Source organism: Pygoscelis adeliae, unplaced genomic scaffold (genome assembly GCF_000699105.1).
Source record: "Pygoscelis adeliae isolate BGI_AS28 unplaced genomic scaffold, ASM69910v1 Scaffold424, whole genome shotgun sequence".
NCBI classification, from domain to species: domain Eukaryota; kingdom Metazoa; phylum Chordata; class Aves; order Sphenisciformes; family Spheniscidae; genus Pygoscelis; species Pygoscelis adeliae.
The window spans coordinates 552,307-572,155 of NW_008824651.1; the positions used below are offsets into that span (position 1 = coordinate 552,307).

At 42.0% G+C, this 19,849-nt stretch overlaps 1 protein-coding gene across 1 annotated transcript in view; it reads right to left on the reverse strand.

The window, feature by feature from the left end:
• COL4A2 (collagen, type IV, alpha 2) overlaps positions 1-19,849 on the reverse strand; it is a 152,762-nt gene that overhangs the window by 95,557 nt on the left and 37,356 nt on the right. Inside the window, exon 3 of the mRNA XM_009322530.1 lies at positions 13,777-13,857. Coding sequence (XP_009320805.1) covers positions 13,777-13,857 — 81 coding nt within the window. The remainder of the gene's footprint in view (positions 1-13,776; positions 13,858-19,849) is intronic.

The window sequence follows — 19,849 nt, forward strand, 5'->3', positions numbered from 1 at the left end:
GGCAGCACCAGGTATGAGCTAGTGGAGTGCAAACTCCGCAGTTTGGTTTGTGAGGCTTTGTAACAACAAGAAAAACAAATGGATCTGTCTTCAGACTACACATTTACCTCTGCCTCTGCTCCGATGGCAGGGGCTAAGGTGGAGGGGGGGCAGCAGCAGAAGCTGTCCCTTGTCACACAGGGGGAACCCACACCTCCTCTATCCTGCAGCCCCGCCCTGTGTGGAGAGGTTAAAGGACAAGTCTGGGCTCATGCAATTTAGCCTGTCCTGTCTGCAGGGCACACTGATGGTGGGGGAATGGTCCCTACAATCTCTGCCACCGTGCAAAGTCCTTAGCAAATTTATATAAAGTAAAATAAAAGCTGTGGAAAAGGGTACAAGATGGTGTTACACTGCACATCTGTGCCAAGCACATGGAGGAGTGTGCTCTGTAATGGAAAGGGAGTTAGTTTCACGGTGGTAAGGGATACTCTGCAGGAGCAGCACAGTCATATCTGAACTGAAGTTTCCTGTGGAAAATATGTTCTATCCATAAATCTGCATGCCAGTGCATGCCCTCATTAAATACGGGAATAATGAACACATATGCATCCAACACCCACAGCGTGGTGTGGTGCCTTTGGTCCCTGTGCTGCTGGAGTCCGTGTCCCTTGGAAAGACGCCGTCACTGTGCCTCTCTGTGTGCTGCTACCTCTGCCATTAATGTGGGAGTGCTAGCAATGCTCTTGGCACCATACAAAGAGCCAGACGCAAACAGCTTCTGCCCCAAAGAGATCACATCCTAACACAGCTAAGCACAGCCAGCCGTGAAGACCATGGCACCCGTGTTGTGGGGGGAAGAGTTCATCTCACAGAACTGGTTTCTCTCATTCCTCTTCCAGGCTACCAAGAAGGGAAGCCCCTTATGGGAAGCCTTTAACACAAAAAGGGTGGGGAAATGACAAAGGAAAAGATGTTGCATGGTTGGGAGCAGATAACAGAAAGGTCATAAAAATAATAGAGAAGTAGAGGATCTAGAAGCTGAGAAACAGCCAAAAGCAAGAGCTGGTTTATAGGAAAAAAAGGAGTATTTGGATCAGAAGAGAATAATACAGACACATCCAAGTCCTTATTAGACTGGACAGAAAGACTATATTGGCTGCTGTACCCTGAATGGAGTGAAGCACTACGTGTACTGGGGAGGATAGTGAGCACAAGAACTTTCTTTTTTGCTCTTACACCGATAGTATGCTTTGCCAACAACCTTGGGGCCAAATAAACCTGCTTTTAAAGAAGTTATAAGGCTTGATAATATCTCTTTAACCAGTGATATTATATTTGCAAAAATTAGTTTTGCTAACTAATAAAATAAGCAATAGTTAGACACAGAATTTCAGCAAACAACCATGACCCATACTAAAAAAAAAACCAAACCCAAAGAGCTTTTCTGCGCTGAGCATCCATGTAGTACTAGACAGAAAGGAATCCGACAGACTAATATAATCTTTTCACAGAAAAATAATTTTAGCCTGTGGGAGAAAAAATGCTGCACGGATGTTTTATTTGTTTGGGCTTGTAGCTTGTTCATGGTCTGGAGCCGTTCTCCATGCCTAAAACAAAGACTTCTATCCTTCAAGATCTTCTTTCTGCATGCTCCCAAAGTGAATATCTAATTGTAAGATATTTTAACACTTGCCATCCTTTTCCAGATCAATGTACTGGAAGCATTTACATATACTTCGACAACAGCCCCGTTCATTGCACAAAGACACTGAAAAGTATTTGGAAACCTTACGTACAAACTGAGGTAAATAAGGAACATTTATTCTCTTAAGTGTCAATAAGAAAATGCTGAGAACGGGCTCAGTCTGCCTCGGCAGATACTGTTCATGATGTCAGCCTGCCCATTCCCACATTCCTGGTCTCTCCAGGTCAGACTCAAAGGATTCCACTAATAGTTTGGTGCTTACCAAAGCAGACAAAAGGAAAATGGGTCAACGTTACTTGCTCCCATGTGACCAAAATACAGAAAATAGAAACAAGCACCATTTGAGAAATTTGTAAAGCCTTGGACACATGTCATGAGAAACCATTTACACTCTCTAGAGTGTAATTTAAGCGCTAAAAGATGACCTGGATTATCCCCCTTGGACGCCTGTGTGAGCTACCCAGTTACAGAGCAAGGCTATCATCCTTCCGCTGCACGTTCTTTAAACCCCTGCTCACAGTAAGCAGAAATTGCAAAACTTGGCCAAAAGCACAAAGAATATTTTTGTGCAGTAGTTGCACCGTCTGACTGTCAGAAGTCAAAGCCTGAGGGTCTAACCAAATGGACAGTATCTGTGTCCTAAAACAATCCTGACAGCGCATTTCATTTCCATAGTGAAGTGCAATTCATATGTGAAAACCAAACAAAAATATCAATGATACATGAGAATGTACCGTGCTGCGCAGACACTATTGACCAGAAGGAGTGGAAAGATTACAGAGGAGTAAGAGAGTCATGAAACTGCTTAACTGCAGGTACTTATTTTCTAAATAAGGTAAAATATACTTTCAGTATTTCACAGGAAGACAGGAAGGAAAAATAAATTGCTTTTTAACTTTGAGTAAAAAGGTATGGTAATATTTTTAAATGATTGTGTATTACATCCAAAGGGTTCTTATCCCAGTGTCAGCTATTGCGACCAAAGTTAGCTTTCCACTACTCATCTCCAACAAGACAGCTAGCTTTTAAAAAGTTTTCTTTCTATTATTTCTTCACTACAGTTAAATTTTCTACAGCTAAATTTTAAGTCTTGTTCTACCTTCAGCAATAAAATGATTCTCAGTTCCTTACTGTACTTTGTCTTGCTTTTCTTCTCCATCTCTCATTCAAATTTGTGATATGCAGATGGCCAAATACACTCTCAAAAATGCTGCCCTCAAAATAGATTCCTAAAATACCAGTGAAATACCTTCTCAATTTATTAGCAAACTGCCGTAAGATTTGTTTTCTTATTTGAGTGTAACAAGCCCATAAATCAACGGAATACATAGCTAATGCAAAAGGCATCAAATGGTGTCATTTCAAACACAGGAGCTGAATCCGCATTACAAATAGAGTTAATCCAGCACATTTAGTTCAGTCATAATTTTGTTTAAACTACAACCTTGGTATTTGATTAATTACACTAATTCTTGAGCTTTGTCCAACGCTGTTGAATTGTTCTCTCGTCACGCCAGCTGAGATTGCAAAGGTTTTTGAGACAAGCTCATAGGAGAAGTGTCTGCACAGATGCAGACCCCTAGGTCAACGGGCTTTAGAGATGAAGTTGAAATTGGAAGTAAAAAGGTGGATGTGTACTTTTGACTACTTCTCAGTCAAGTATCATCCTTTTTCTCCTGTACAGTTGATTTGAAAAGGTTTTAGAGGAATTCTGCTTTCAGGGCTGAAGCAAAAGACAGGGAGTGCAATTTGTTAGCTTAGGATGGACTTAACAATACTGTAGTCCTCTAGATTACAAACATACACAATTTTTAGAGTTTACTTATGGAATAAAACAAAGTTTCATAGCGGGCTGAAGCAAGAAACGCTCTGCAAAAGAACAAATAAATAAAAAGGAGGGAAAAAATCAGTTTTGGTCAATGTGCATATTTTTTTTTTCTTTGAAAGAAAGAAATAAACTCCATTTGAGTTTATTTTATCTTTTAAACATTCTGAACATTTACAAATGGAAATGTGATTTTGGTGTGAAAATTTAATTGTGTTCATGCACGTATCGAAAAAAACCACCCTGCTTTTTCTTACATATTTTGCATTTTTTTGTTTGAAACGAGTTATTAGGAAAACCTTTCACTGACTGTTCCCAAATCTCAGATTTTGTGTAGAACGCATATATGAAAGGAGGATTCACTGCTTCTTGCTCATGGGAAAGTTATCTAACCTCCGTCCACCAGTTCAGAAAGATCTCTGATGTTGACTAAACATGTATAAACACAGCTAAAAAAAAAAAGGCAACATGCATATTTCACTCAAAAAAATGTCAGAACAAATGTATTAAAGAACAGAAATTAGCAACCAACATGAGTATCCAGCCACACGGTTGATTGATAGTCACTGTAGCCCAGGTTAAGTAATTTTCACTAAATAAAACATTAGGTCATAAACTAGGCATTAAGTTTCAGACTGACTCAAGTTCTATCAAGCAAACCTGTACCCTGCCTGCCTTCAGTAGCTAACTCTAGAGATTATGGGCCTATTTACTGCTAACAGTTCATGCAATTAAGCCGTAAGCCCAAGATTTAGATGCCTATGGAAAAATGTCAAGACTTTAGGGATTTATGTATGCTGGCAGGACCTTGTAAGGCAGTGTTTTGAAAGTATAAACATAATCAAAAGCATGCATTTGAAACTGTACCCTCAAACATGTATGTAAAAGGGAACGGTACTCCTGTATCTGAAAGCAGAATTTAGCTTCACACTGTTAAGCATTTTTTTATGGTAATATTCTTCTTTTCCTGTCCTTTGCAGTCACCAGTAAGCTGCTCTCCACTATTACCTTGACTAGCCTGAGAAAAAAAGAAAATTAAATCTCAATGTACCATACCAGAATTGATTACAGTACTGAAATAATGAAGGGTGCCTTCCTGTCCATGCATACTATCGGTATTTTGCACTTAAATCTGCTGTCATTATAAATACCTCCCTCAAATACTTCCCCTCTGAGGGCAACTCCTCTTCCTGGAAGTCTCCAGAGACTTAACCTTGGCCTATGAAGCAATATGAAATTTTGAAGCATCTTTTTTTGGTACTTCATATCCATTCTAGTGCAGAATATGAAAACACTTTTGAAGATACATGATCAAGTTCACTCCCAAAGCTTTGTATATGGCAAACACTGGAGAGCAAATAGGACATTTTTCAAAACATTCCTGTTTTGAAGAGCAGGCAAAGGCAGGCCACTGCAAGGCATGTAAGCTTTGTGAAGTTTTGGCTTGCGTGATCCGTGGGGTTTCTTCTGGTGGTGGGTTCATGTTTGGGTGTTTGCTGAGTGGCTTCCTGGGGATGTCTGAAGGGTGTATGAACTGGCAAGGTGGTTCCTGGAGCCTTACAATGGAGGAGCTTGCACAGCAGAGGAGCCTGCATCAGCCTGTATACAGAGGCTTAGGTCAGCTTGCCTTTTTCCCATGACTCCTAGGTACATCTCAGTGAGGCCAGATCTTCCTTGTTGCTACTTAGCTTAACATGGGTAGAGCAGGGCAAGGGAAAAGTAATTCCACTCACCTCTCAAAGGAGAAGTTATACTAATACAAATTTTCAAGAGCTAACATACTGTGAGCTCAGGATGCAGGCAGAAGCTGAGCAACAGAGCAGAGACCACTCTGTTGCAGAGAGAGTGCAAGGTGTGTTATTGCTGACCCATGAGGCAGGTTTTGTATGTGCAGCCCCTGGTCCTAACAGAAGTCTTGGATTTGTTCTCTAGAGGCAAGAGTGGCTGAGCTGGAGAGAAACAGGTCCACAGGCAAGGCCTGCCAGGATGTGGTGGAGCAGTCCCACCTTTGCTGTGGCCGCCCTCACATGGCCACCATCAAAAAAACCCCAAACCCTGATGTTGACTAAACAAGTATTTAGAGGATGTCAGTCTGAGGGAAGATGGATAATCAGCTTGGAACGAGGGATCAAATCTCTGATAAACTCTAACCTCCAGCTGATTATAATGTGCGTTTGGTGTGAGGATGCTCCTGGAGCTGAGTGAATCTTCCAGGAGAGGACAAAGCAGGTCATGGTAGTGGGAGGCTTGATTATTTGACACAGAGATAGCTGGATTTGAAAGAGCTGAGAAGACTGAAAGGCTTGCTGAATGCAAACGTAGCAGAGCCCATGAGATGTCCAGATAGGTATTTAGTCTGGTAGAAAGGAGGAATCAGTGGTCACAATCTATGTTATACCACTAATGAGGGAAAGTAGAGTAGGGATGTCCTAGGGGGTTAACTCAAGGCTGCTGTGTGGGAGACTGAAGTCCTTGCAAACTCCTTGGAACAAAAGAAACCTGCACAGGAGGAACGGGCCGGACTTCAGACAAAATGGAACAAGGCTGCTATTACTGAAAATTAAAAAATTCACAGAGAAATAGTTAAACTAGCAACAGGGGGGAAGACTGACAGCCATGGTGGAGCACCTGGTTCAGACTGAATGAACTTGAGGGAGACGTGGCTTCAATACGTTCCTGAAAGGGCAAGGGAGGAAATGAATAGCATAAATGCAATAAATAGGGAAGGTAGATAACACCATTTACAATGCCACTTGACTGGCGCTTGCAACAGAGAATGGGCAAAATTTGTAAGTGCTTCTACAGCAACGCTAGATCTAAAAAATAGGATTATGGAATTATATTACTTGGCAACAAATGATAACCCTGATATAACAGGCATCTCATGCTGGTGAAAGGAGGATAATCAGTGGCATACAGAGTTGCTAGGCTGTCTACTTTACAGGAGTGATAGAAAATGAGATACAGCCAGGGCAGTAGCACGGCATGTGAAGGCTAAAAAAGTGTAACGGAAAAAAAGTACTGAGGGCAGAGGGGAGATTAGGGAATCCTTGTGGGTGGAAATAACAGAAAGGTAGGACTTGATCTGTATTTAGGACTCCCCTGCTAAAGACACCGATCATGAAATACTCAGTGAAATTAGAGAAGCTGCAAAACTAGGTCAGGTAGCAATATTGGCAAATTCTAGCTACCAATGTACTGTCAGGCATAATGCCTCATCTAGATGAGAGAAGGAGATAAAATTTTTGGACACAGCAACTGACCGCTTCTTAGCGTGGTGAGCCCTGGGACCCATAACAAAGGATGCTGCTCTGGATTTAGTCTTGAGTGCTGCACAGGACCTGCTTCAAGAGGTGCTAGTGGGAGAACTGCTCTGTAAGAGCTTCACAATATAACTGAACTTAATGCTGTAGTGGGATGGAGTAAGCCAAACAAATACATCACACAGAGATCCAATTTCAAGAAGGGGAAATAATACATAAAAATCAGAAAAATAGTAAAAACCTAAAAAAGCAGTCAAAAAGGCAAGAAGCCTAAAGCAACCTGGAGACTTTTCAAAAACACTGTATTAAAAGCCCTGGTAAACTGTGTGTCGTGTATCAAAAAGAAAGTAAAACAGTTCAATAAAAACCCTGCATAGCTCATAAAAATAGCTAAGGAGGCTATTGTAGGGCAAAAGGTTAGTATTTAAAAAATAGGTTAGCATAAAAAATTGCTGAAATGAACAGGAAAGCCCATAAAAACCAGATCAAGCGTAAATGGCAACTGGGACGGCTAAAAAAGAATATTTTGCAGAAGATCATCAAGCCGATAGTAAAAAGTTGTTTAAAGAAGAGCAAGAAGCCATCAAAGGAAATAGCAGTACCACATGATGCCAAAGGCTTATAAGGGGCACTCCGGGACAATAAGGCCATAGCAGAGAAACTTAGTGACTTCTTTGCATAGGTCTTTACTGCCGAAGGTGTTTGAGAAGGTCCCAAATCCAAGCTATTCTTTAAGCCAGGTTAATTTCAGGTAAATATAAAGGAAGTAGCAGATAAAATAGATAAGGCAGGCGTTACTAAGTGACCAGGAATGGGTGACATTCACCTGGGACTTCTGAAGGAACTCAAGTATGAAATTGCGGAACTGCTGGCCAAGGTGTGTAACCCATCATTACAAACTGCCACTGCACCAGTGGGCTGGTGCCAGCCTAGCTCCCATGTGGAGAAGAGGCTCAGGAGGAGACCCTGTGAACTGCAGGCCAGTTTGTCTGACTTTCCTGCTTGCCCAGGCAGTAGCCTACCTTAAAGAACACAGTAACTGAGCACAAGGATAAAGCATGGTAAAGCAGGCGCTAGTGACCATAATATATTTGGATTTTCAAAACGGTTTTGACAAAATACTTCACCAAAGCTTTTTAAAATAAACTCCCTTGGGGTTGGAAGAGAGGTGCTCTTATGGACTGAAGGCTGTTAAAGGATAGGAAGAAAAGAATAGTGCGTGATGGTCACATTTCAAAATGGAGACACAACAGCAGTGAGTCCTCCCAGGCATGGGTGCTGGAACTGATTTTAGTAAAGACTTCAACAGTGACCTAGAGAAGGGACTGCACTGTGAAACTTCGAAGTCTATAGATGATACTAACCTCTCTCAGGCTGTTAAATGCCATGCTGGTGACAGGGGATGGGGAGATCTGGTGATCTCCCATGCTGGGAGGTCCAGAAGGATCCCCACCAAACTGGGTGGGCAGATAGGTTTCAGTGTTGGGGGGCATCAGGAATGGTATTGAGAAGAAAACAGAGGGCGTCAACTTGCTGCTAAGTAAGACCTTGGTGCACCCATAATCCTGTGTGCTGTGTACAGTGCTGGTCTCTCACAGAAGAGAGAGAATAATAAAGGGACTAAGGGTTGGAGTGTTGCCTTCAAAAGAGAACCTAAAAAGGCTGCGACTCTTCCTTTTGGACAGGAGAAAGCTGAGAGGGAATATGACTGAGGTTTACAAAATTAGGGAAGCAGTGAATAAGGTAAATGCAGAACTGCTCCTTCCCAAATCTTACAGTACTAGAAATAGGGTGTACTTGATGAAACCAGAGGGAGATTGGCTTAGAACAGGTCAAACAGTAATTTTATATCATTTAGGTAGTGGACTCCTTGGTGCCACTGGAGGTTGTGAAGACACACAGTTACAGCAGCTTCAAAAAAAGATTAGACAAATTCAGGGAGAAACACAGACACTGTGTGATCTTGGGTACAAGGGAAATGGACTGCAGAAAGTTGCCAGACTGCTGTGCTCCCCATAAATAGCATCTCCTGCTGCCACTGTTGGGGACAGAGTAGTGGGCTAGATGAATTACTAGTCTAATTTGAGAAGACACTTCTTATGTTCTTATTTTGTAAGAATAGAGTAAAAGATCAGATTTCATCAGATACATCAGCTTACACTCACCAAGAGTTACAAAGGAGCTACTGCCATTATACCAGCTTAGAAGCCAGTTAATCGTGACGCTCAAGAATTACACTAACATTAAATAAAATGATTGTGTTGGATTTAAATGTTTCCCTAAGATATAAGAATGGAATTGACTTTAGAATATTTGTGTTGTATTTTGTTGATTTTTTTTTTAATTATGGAGGAAAACATCTGCTAGATCTAGTCCATGTGTTAAGATTTAAACTTGTATGGCAATATGCCTGTAAGTAAAGATCAAACACTAGATTTCACAACTGTATAGCACCCAAAAGCGGACAGGATTGATTATAGGTGAAGTAGTAATAGCTTACCCTTGGCCATTGCATTAGTGAAAACAATATAACAGGTATCTGTAAAGGAGTTGCAGTGAACTCTCATGTCAGCCTTGGTTAAAAAGGAATGTTTAGGCACTCCCAAAAAGTGGCCTTTATCGGGGGACATGAAGCTGTCTTTTTATTTCACAGTTTCCATTATTCCAGCCTCTTGCAAAAACAATAGCTAAATGGCTCGAGCACTGTTAGATGCTTGACTCAGACAGAAAGTACAAAGCGAGATTTCAATAGAGTGCATTTTCTCACTCTATAGAAAGATCAAAAAGATTTCTACTCACTTCCACCTTCTACAAAGCCTTCTAGGTTGATTATGAAGTGAGGTTGATTATGAACTTCAATAAGTCAAACAGTTGGTCATTGTACTGAAAGGAGTTATCATTTCCTACATAAGTGCGTTAATGTTTAACAAATTTTAAAGGTGCATATGTTGTACTCTGCCCAATATATGGTTTGCAAAGAACTATAAATCTCAAAATTTTAGGAATTGCAATAAAAATCTAGAGGAAAAAGAAAGAAACCAGAAGTTTTTTGTTTGTTTGTTTGTTTTTTTGCCTTTAGTCCAGGGTTTCCATTTCATTCAAAACAGTATTTCAATATCGTATCAGTGCTTCCCTTTTCTCCTTTCCCTCTTACCCAGGCACCTGGGTACTCCTTACAGTATTTTCTCCACATGTAGCTTAGGGAGATGATGAGTCTGTTGCCTTAGACGAACAACTTAGGAGAAGTTGTCTTAGGAGAAAATGAGAAGATGAGTCTGCCTCATCTTAGGGAGAAGATGAGTCTTTCCTCTCCCTTTTTCTCCCTGTGCCCTCCAGTGAGGCTTATATCGTGGTTTCTTTTTGTGTGGATTTGGACACTCCCGCAGGAGCTTCAATTCTCGCTGGAACTCAGCTGAGCTTTTTGCCAGCTGTGAGAAGGGGACATGAGGGTGAGGCTGGTCCCCAGGCTTGGCTCCTGCAGCCCCACCTCCAACCACCTGATTAGTTGTGAAGTACGGTTAGATAAGACTGCATAGTCGTATCCAGCTAACAGTATATACGCACCTAGGTGTAAAGTAAAATAACTAGGCTGCAGCAAAGGAGAACAAAGACTAAAGTGTCATTAGACATTAGAAAAAACCCGGCTTATGGAAGAAGTTCCTTTTACTCTTTTTCTTCTGAAGGTGTGAACTCAAAAGCGAGACAGGAGGTGAGAACTTCAAGGGGATCGTGTGTGGCCCAAGAGAGACTTTTCTTTAGAGAAACTTCTCTGAGCAACTGCTTGGCATTTGCTGTGAATTGCAAACGTGGTTATCACCAATGTCCTGTGATTCTCTGAACGTTTGAATTAGACCTGTTTTCCTCCTGCGGATGAGGCAGAAAGTGCCTTTCGCAGGTGTCCTCACATTCCCGTGAGCAGCTCTGATGAGAGGTGGAAGGTTGCAGGTTAGCCGCTGCCTTTGCCTTGCTGCAGCAGCTCCCCCACCACCACAGTGGGCAGATGAAGCTTCTGCTGTTTCGTTTTCCTGTCCCCACTGGATTTCATCGAGCTGTGTCTGAGTCCAGGGAAAGTTGCAGGGCCGAGCCCAGCCAAAACAGAGTGGAGGGAAAACTAAAAACACATACCTCTTTCTGGCAGGCCTGCTAGGTGCATGCACTAATTTGCGCTAGGTGGCCTTTTGTCCCTAGAAACTGCCTGTATGAAACACGATTCCACTTTCCTGTGCCTTCGTGCCTAACCTTATCAGTCCCAAACCAAAAGCAGTGTAGACAGAAGCACAGGGCTCCCAGCTGTCCTGCATCTGGAGACCTAGCACAAATCACCAAAGCCTGGCTGAATCCTCATACACTGAGACAGACAGTGCCTCTCTGCATCTAGCACAGAGCCCCCAGAAGATATCAGAGGGCGTATTTTGTAAAAAACACTTTTTTAAAAACAAAAACCATTGGATTAAGCCAACAAATAAAGAGAAGCATCTTTATTTAAATGCTGTACCTTAAGACTGTAACTGAAGCAATGGAAGAAAATGAAGAAGGACATATAAATAAAAAGTAGGCATTTTTTCAGACCTTTTCAACTTTCATACTTTGCAACTGTATTTACCACTCCAACGAATTTACTTCATTCAACAGCTTCTGATATGCATTCAGTAGCAGCAATCCAAAGAAAGTGCTTTTTTTTGCCTGGTTTTGAGAGACCTGTCACTAACAGAAGGTGACTTTTCAGGGGATGGTAGGGCAGACAGCTGGCCGCAGACCCTCGCAGCACTGTTCCTACCTGAGTTCCAGATGTCCTGGCAAGTGACAGCTCTGTTGCACCCGAGATGGAGAATCATTGCAGAAGCAGGCTCTGACAGACTGCTTCAGGCACTCTTACAAGTGCAAACACGCAATATGTCTATTGTGCATGTAATGAGTCACCTCAAACAGAAAACGTGTGTCGTGCCAGATTATACAGAGGTTTTGTGAAAATAAATATTCCCATTGAGGATTAGCATGAGACCAGAAGCTATGCCAAATTTGACTAGTCTCTAAAGGCCAATCTTGTTCCTTAAACCAGATGTTTAACAGAGGTTGTGACATCTGAAGAGACCAGCAGACACAAAATAGACGCAGTGTATGCTGACTCAGAATGAGGTATAACATTTTAGAGTGTTAAAATATAGTCTTTGAGTTGTTATAAAATCATTTAAATCACTTTCCCCAATACTCCTTCACATCTTGCACAATTAACCACAGTAGCAAAATATAATTTACATTTTGTAACATCCTCCTTTTCTCTTTTTTAGTGTCTATTTAAAGGGAGGCCAGTGTGATTAGTTACTGGGGTTACTTACCTCCCTGAGATAAATCAGAGTGAGAGTGGCAAGCGAGTACATAAAATCTGCCCTTATCTCCCCACCTAGATACTAAGCAACTCACAGGGAGCTTCTCATCAGTGGCACCTGACTGATTCTCTACTTTTAATTACCATTTAACTGGTATGTTACCATGCATGCACCAATGTTACCATTGGTTAAATTACCATTTAACATTTTTAGCTTTTCTAACCTATGCAATTAATTTTGTTTAGCTACCTCTTCTCTCTTCCAGACTTGGCAACTTGAAATTAAGGGTTATTCAGTCAATAAGGAACATGAAAAATATTTCAGTCACAAAAGTTGGTAGTTTTTTGACAGATCCCTATTTTCACGAAATCTAGTGGAGAACAAGTACATCCATGCTTTGCTTTCAGAACCAAAAAAAAAATGACACTGAAAAAAGACATAGTGATATCATACTTGAAGCTGTTTCATACGGCATCAGTTTTTGCCTTTCAGTGCCCTTAGAGGAAAGTGGCAGGAGGCACTCGTCAAACTTCATGTGCTGGATGACGAGGGTAAGGCAGTAACAACTGGAGGGAGCCCCACCAGAAGCTGCATCTCGGGGGAGGGCTTGTTTGTCCTCAGCTCCATCAGTTTGCCATTAGGTTATTGTAATGGAAAGCAGACTGCGAGCAGATCATGGTCAGGGGATGGTAGTATAACCATTACAGTCCTCATGGCATGGTAACCTCAGGATCATCTGACTTCTACAGAGACATATGGACTTCTGCCATCAACAAGAGTGTTCCTCGCCTCCCACCTACACTGTGACTTTCCTACCACCTCTTCCTCCGCTCAGACATGGAGTCAAGCTTGAGGAATGCAATGGGAACGGGAACTGACGCCTGCTGCATGGAGAGAAGGCAAAGAACTAAAAAATCTTATGAGGTTTGTGATAGCAGAAAGAGCATATGACCTGCCGCATCTCTTGCCTGACCTATTCTTAGAGATGGGTGGATGGAAAAGGCTGAGTCACCATCTCAGCTGCAGAAGACCAAGCTGTACAGAAGGAGCCTGCCAGCCAGGGCTCCAAGCCATACAGGATAGGAACTGCCCTATTTCTTGGAGCTCTTTGCGGCAGGTGGCTAATCCCCTCCACCCCATCTCCCTTCCTCTGCTTCATTCTGCACTATTCCCCAAAACAAAGAACAGACTATCAGCAACAACCTAACGCCAGAAGTCCCAAGTGGTTCCCCTCAGCAGGGATTTCAGGTTTAGCAGGCCTGGATCCCTTCTGCTTTAATGGAAATCACATGTGTGAGGTACCTTTTCATCAGATACTATTTCGTTAGAAAGACTTCAAGAACATTACTGAGTGATTTTGTCCATATTCATTTAGGACTGTCACACAATCCAGCGATGCTCTAGCACGTAGCGTCCCTAAAATTCTGATCTGATCAGCTTGTCATGGCCATCAGGTCCCTTGGCCCTGCTCTTTGAGAGAAGAACCTGCTATATCTCATAACAAAGTATTTCTTAAATCTAGAAGCTCTTGAGGAAGTAAGATGGAACAATAACTTTTTCCTGAAAACGAATAATTGTTTGAACACTCTTAGCACTCTGATGCAAGTCCACCTACAGCAAACAGCATTGAACTGGTACCATCGAGAACGTTTTACAGGAAAAAATGTTACTTACGCGGCTTCCTTTTTCAGGGAAACACTGACATCCTCCACTGCAGTCTCTTCCTCCACATGGTCCCGTGTAAGTCTTTCCACCCTGCGAACAAGAACACACATAAAACGAATTGTTAAAAGGTATCAGCTACAATACCTGGCACAGCACAATAAGCTTTGATTAGCAGACTCGCTGGGAACTTGCCCAAGCAAAGACCAGGATCAGATCTATGACTTCCAGTTGAAAGCTCTTTAATCTGTGCTTAGAAACAGCCGTGAGTGGCTTTCCAGTTCTTGGAGATCAGCATCGAGAAATATAATGTTACTCTATTAATTTCCCTCCACATTTTCAAAACATTGCAGCTCTGTGCTGAGCAGTATCTCACACATCTGTTAGACACATGCAACAGATATCGTATCACAGAAACGCAGCTGCTTGGATTCTTCAGGGACATGGACTAAGTCCTAGGTCACAATGCAGCACATCCTTCTATGCGTGCTCTAAATAGTTGCTATATTTTAAAATATTTATGGGTGGACATAAAGGAAGACGTAGGTATCGTTCAAAATCATAAGTGAAACTCCTGCCCTTTCCTCTTCAATGGCTGCCTATTCTGGAGGCACCTAAAACTTGCTAGTAACCAACCGCTGTGACCTAGAAGTCAGACCTAGATTAAGTAGATAGCTGCAGTTAAATCTCTCCTGCCTGTCCAGAACCACCTTGGCCTGGGCCGCAAATATATGGATCACAAAATATGCACCACTCCATGCAAATCCTTGGATGGACTTCAACAGGCAGGCCAGCTCAGATTACACCTAGCGCACACTGCCTGCACGAAATGCAGCAGCCACAGTCACTCTTGTTCAGAAACCTGAACAGCAGAGATGCTGTGCATGCTGTGGTGTACTTTTATAACTGTAACTTAATTATTAGGAATACTGTGAAGACCAGCCTGCGGCCCACCTAAACCCAGGGTTTTGAACCCCTGAAAGTGCCCCAGCAGCCTAGAAAGTAATCTGGGAAAGGAGGAAGGGATTTCCTGTCGCTATTTCTGAACCCGGTTTGCCCCACAGTGAATAATTAATAGAGCCAGAAGAAAAAGAGAGGACTGAAGTCTAGTGGCTACAGCAAGGACATCTTGGAGCCACAGCCCCTCATTCAGGGTGGCTGCTAATTAGATAAAACCTCAAGGCACCCCAGCTGTAGGGTACAGAGTCAGGCTCCATGTCACTTGCTCCCCTCCCAGCTGGAAGAGCCCTGAATCCTTCGTTGCACTGTGGCAGGGACAAATGGTCCCTTCACCCTTCCTGCCTCCTTCGTAGCTTGAGCACGTCATCTCTTGGAAGGGGGATGGCATGGGTATAAACAAGCCTCCAAAACAAGATGGGTGCTCTGAACTGCTATGCTGTTGGTTAAAAAGGCAGTGATGCTGCTGTTCCTGCCTCAAGCCCTGACTCAAGGAGCTGAAACACAGAGAGGGACCAACACTGCCATGCTTAGCATTTTTCATGTAGCTCTAAGCAATCCCCTGCTCAACACCTGGCGTTGTTGGGTCACATTTCTCAGGTATCCACTTCTGCCGTTACACTACTGAGAACCTGAAAACGCAGCTCCAGGCTTTGGATTCCTCCCTGGGAGCCAAATGAATAAAAGGTATGGAGCCAGTACCAGGCATTGCCTAAGTCCTCCTTTGGTCACATTTGTACAACAGGCTCTCAATCTTGTGGCAAGCAGTAATACAAAGTTCCCAAAACAAGTTCTTATGCTTCTCATGAGAGGGTTCATGTCTGTATTGTAACTTTTTATATATTAAAATACTTTTGTTTCAGCTTTCTATTTAATTCTCACATTTAATGAAACAAGTAGGCTTTTCATACTAATAAAACAGGTCCACAGAACTGAAACCATGCCCCGAGCTATTTAAAGGTTAGGTGTTTGATTCAGGAAATTATTTCATGGACGTAACAGTGCTCTACGTCATGTTATGAACTCTGCTTTATGTTTGGGCTATTGTTTAGAGGAAATAATAAGCCAAGACAGTTTTATAAACTCCAGCAGCTTGCTCAGGTTGGTCCATCTTTTAGTCAAATGTTTGGATGGTCACAAACTCACTATCTCCGTGTTTTTTTCTTACTAAGCTATTTGCAGATGAAATGTGCATCTCTGGCTCAGTATTCTTCATTTCACAAAGTCTCCCCCTCAACCCCTTTTTGGAAATTAAGAATAGTTCTATTCATTTTTATGGATGCCATGCAGATGTATGGCCTGTGTGAACATATTCCTCTGCAGGATGCAGGTCTTCATTAAGGAGCGCTGTACTAAGTAATGCAGCCATCAATAAGAATCAATTCTGAAATTTAAGAAAGCTGTTTTGGTTGGAGCTGTAAATGACAGCATATCCCAGCCTAACGGTGACAGACTGACAGATACAGTAATTTTATCAAGTGAGTTTTCAATTATGCCTACTGAAAAAACAACAAGGAGAACAATAAGTTTATTTCTTTCTTAATTAGCAGAGTGACTCTAAATTTGGTAAACTGTTGCTAAGGAGAAAATAGAGTATGAATCAGAACTATGGCAAGATTTTTGTGCACTTGTAAAAAAAAAAAAAGGCTGCTAGTACTTATTTCGACTGGAAGAAGTTCAAGGTCTATTGTTTGTGTACTATCCACCATCCAGCATTTTAATTTGTATGCTGTAACAATACCAGCAGTTAATGTGGGGACACAATTGTTTTCTTCCACAATTTTAGGAAGCTTTTTTTTTTTTAATTTTCTCATTTTATGTCCTTTTATGCACATAGATTCTTCAGATAATGAAGAGAAAAATCAGGAAGACTTCTCCAAAGGTAGGGAATATAATGGGAAAAGATTTGAGACCAGCATTAATATATCTCTTCTGGATTATACTTGGGCTCTGCTTATTGCCTAATTTCCACTTCACTTTTTGACTGCTAGTGGGATGACTCTGGGAGCTTTTAGTCACATGTAACATTTCCTACTTTATTATCTATGAATGTTTATAATTTCTTGAAGGCAGACCATTGCAGTGTCGTTTAATCTGACATTACTGGGAAGTTACATTGTAAACCATTATGGTTTAAAAGTTCTTTAATGCTGAAAAATAAATCTGTTAAGGATCCCTGTAAAACTTTGTCAAAATCAATTATACACATGGGCACACAGTTGAGATGAAGGGAAATCAAACAGACATGTATCAGTCAATAATTAAAATGCAAAAAGCCCAGTTTAAAATTTAGCGATAGGCAATGTAGTTTTAAAGTACCACAAGTATTTACTTCCTGAGGAAAACAGATTTCTGGGAACATAACACCAATGGTGACAACCCAGTGTAGTTGTTTTGATCTGAGACAGATGCCTGGAATACCTTTTTGGTCAGTGGGGAGAACAGTCAGGCTTTGGACACAATTCACCCCATCCTGATACTGGCATCTAAACTGATCAACTGCATCTCTCCCAGAAAGCGCCTACTGCTTTCTCTTAACCGTAAAGGTGAGAGGAGGTGACTAGCTTACATGCAGACATCCACCCCCTGTAGAAGTCTACGGACAGGGAGATGAATCTCCTGATTTGCTCAATATGCAGTTAAGTGGTGAAAAGTGTGTTTGCCGCAGAATGGTGTTCTACGATTTGTGCAACCAAGCTGCAAGACTGGCAATAGCCGCCAATTCTGAAGCTGCTTGCTGAGAAAAACCTTCAATTCCAGGTCTTGCTCATGTTTTGGGTGATCCCAAATTCCACTCTAAAAAGTCCAGTCTAGGCAGAGTCTAGAAATGGGGTTTATATAATCTAATTTAAGATTTCTGCGATACAGGCACAACATCTGGCCTGCTATTATAGACCATCAAGAGAAATCTCATCAGATCTGTTTCAGACATCTGAGATAAATCTCATCCTAGAAGGGTGAGGGGATTAGAAAGGTAGCCTAGGGTAACTAGTTGAGATGTGTCTACAATGCAGGTGTCCAGTTTCAGGTGAGATGAATCCTACGCTAAGTGTCCAAATCTCATCTTCAAAGCTAGCTGTGGCTTCTGATGGGAACACCAAGCGCGAGGAAAACTGTTTAAGACCTGACATATGGTGCAAACACAAAATGGGTTATACCGTTGCACTGGCATGCAAACTCCCTGTGCATAAGGTGAGGTATTGCTTAATCAGAATTAGGTTGGGGAGTCAAGGCTGAAGTATGATAATTCTGTCCAAAAATATGTAATATAAATGAAATGTAACCAGCACGAACCACAGGGTCAGAAGGCAGCCTTTGGAGGCAAGGCTGTCTCATTTAGCCAACTGTAAGGGTAAAATTGCCTAGGTAATAGTGTCAGAAACACCAACTTTTGAGTATAACAAAATTGGGACAGATAAGGAAAAAGTAACTAGGAGTAGGTTGTTTATTTGGGAGGAGTATAGGCAGAGAAAAGGAGGTGCAAGGGTGGTAAAAAGGTGGAAAAGAAAAAAAGAGGAATAGGGTATCCAATTAGGTGAAGAATGAAGACAGTGAGGATATGCTAAGAGCAAGGGCAGGGACCCCTGCGCACAGCGGTGATGCTGACCTGCAGGCACAAGCCCACTGGGAGCCCCCTTAGGAGAGCCCACGGGTTTCTCCACCAGGCATGTCCCTGAAAGACTTGCTGTGGGAGGGTGGAGTAAGAAGGGATAAACTTGTAAGGAAGGATAGGCTTACATCTGAACACCAATTGCAGGAGGAAAGGCAATAGATTTGCAACTCAATAGCCCTTTTGTGTGATTTATAAGATTTCTTTACAGTCAATTTGTATGAATACTAACAATAAGCAATAGAATTGTAATTCAGTGTTCCTTGCAGTGATGTAGTTGTGAATTAATACTGCTAATAACAGTGGTGTGTTACTTAGCCAATTAAAATAATATTAAGTTCTTAGAGATGTGTTCTTTAATCAGCAAACATCGTAAGTTACGCCTGACATCTCCAGTCTAAAGGGGGAGAGTTGGATTTGCGGAGTAAGACACCTCTACAAAGCTTCCACTTCATCCTGGAGGCACCAAAACATCCTGTCCATCTCCTCCTCCTGCTGGCAGGAGGGCAGTTTTGCTTCTGGTCACACATACAAGTATGGGCCGCCCCAGCCACGTGGGTTCCAGCCGACTTGCTCTGGGACTTGAAAACCAGGCAGAAACTACCACACATGAAGTGCTGGAGACAGACCCCCAGCTCTGTGGGCAAGTGGCACAGATCTGCTTAGGTCCACAGTGTTCAGAGCTAGGCATCTCTAGAGCAGACTTACCTTGCAGAGACCAGGACAGAGCAGTCCAGAACAGATGAATATCTGCAATTCACTCTCCGCCCTCTTTTATTTACCAGCTTAGAAATCTCCACAGGGGCCCATATGAGTATGTCTAGCTCACGGAGCCTGTCCTACCGGAAAATGTGGTTACAGCTCCTTTATTTTTAAAATAGAGCTGGAGAAGATGATGGGGTAGAGGAGGACTGAGCAGAGCAGCTTTACTCTGCCCCATTCCTTGCACACAATAGCACACAGTCAGAACAGTCTCTTAGAAAATGGGAGACCTAATTGCAGTTCTCTGACGGAGAAAATCAAACACACACCTGCCCCTGGGAAAGCTTTAACCAGCAGGCTGCGAACTAGGCTGGAATGGATGGAGGGAGGGAATGAGGAAAACAATAAATGGAAAGGGAGAAGAGGGACTTTTCCAACTCTCCTTTTAATATCATTGGGTCACTGTGCTGGAATGAATATAAGATTGATGGTTCAAGGAACGTGAGCACTACTTAAACACAAGCAAGAAAAAACATGTAAATAAGTGCCATCTATATTTGTAAAGCTTGTGTATTTGCCTAGTGTAAACATCTTTGCATTTTTATGTATGTGAAATAACAAGCATAAAATGTGGGTGTCCCAACACAAAACCTTTTTTCGCCCTCTTGCTTTCTTATAATTTTTTTTGTCCCAAAACAGTATTACTTATGTTAGTACATCTTCAGCCAACAAAAGACAACTTCTCTTCTGAGAATTCATAAAGTTCTACTTCTGACTTAAATGCAGCTTCTTTCAGCCCAACTTTAAAAAAAACCC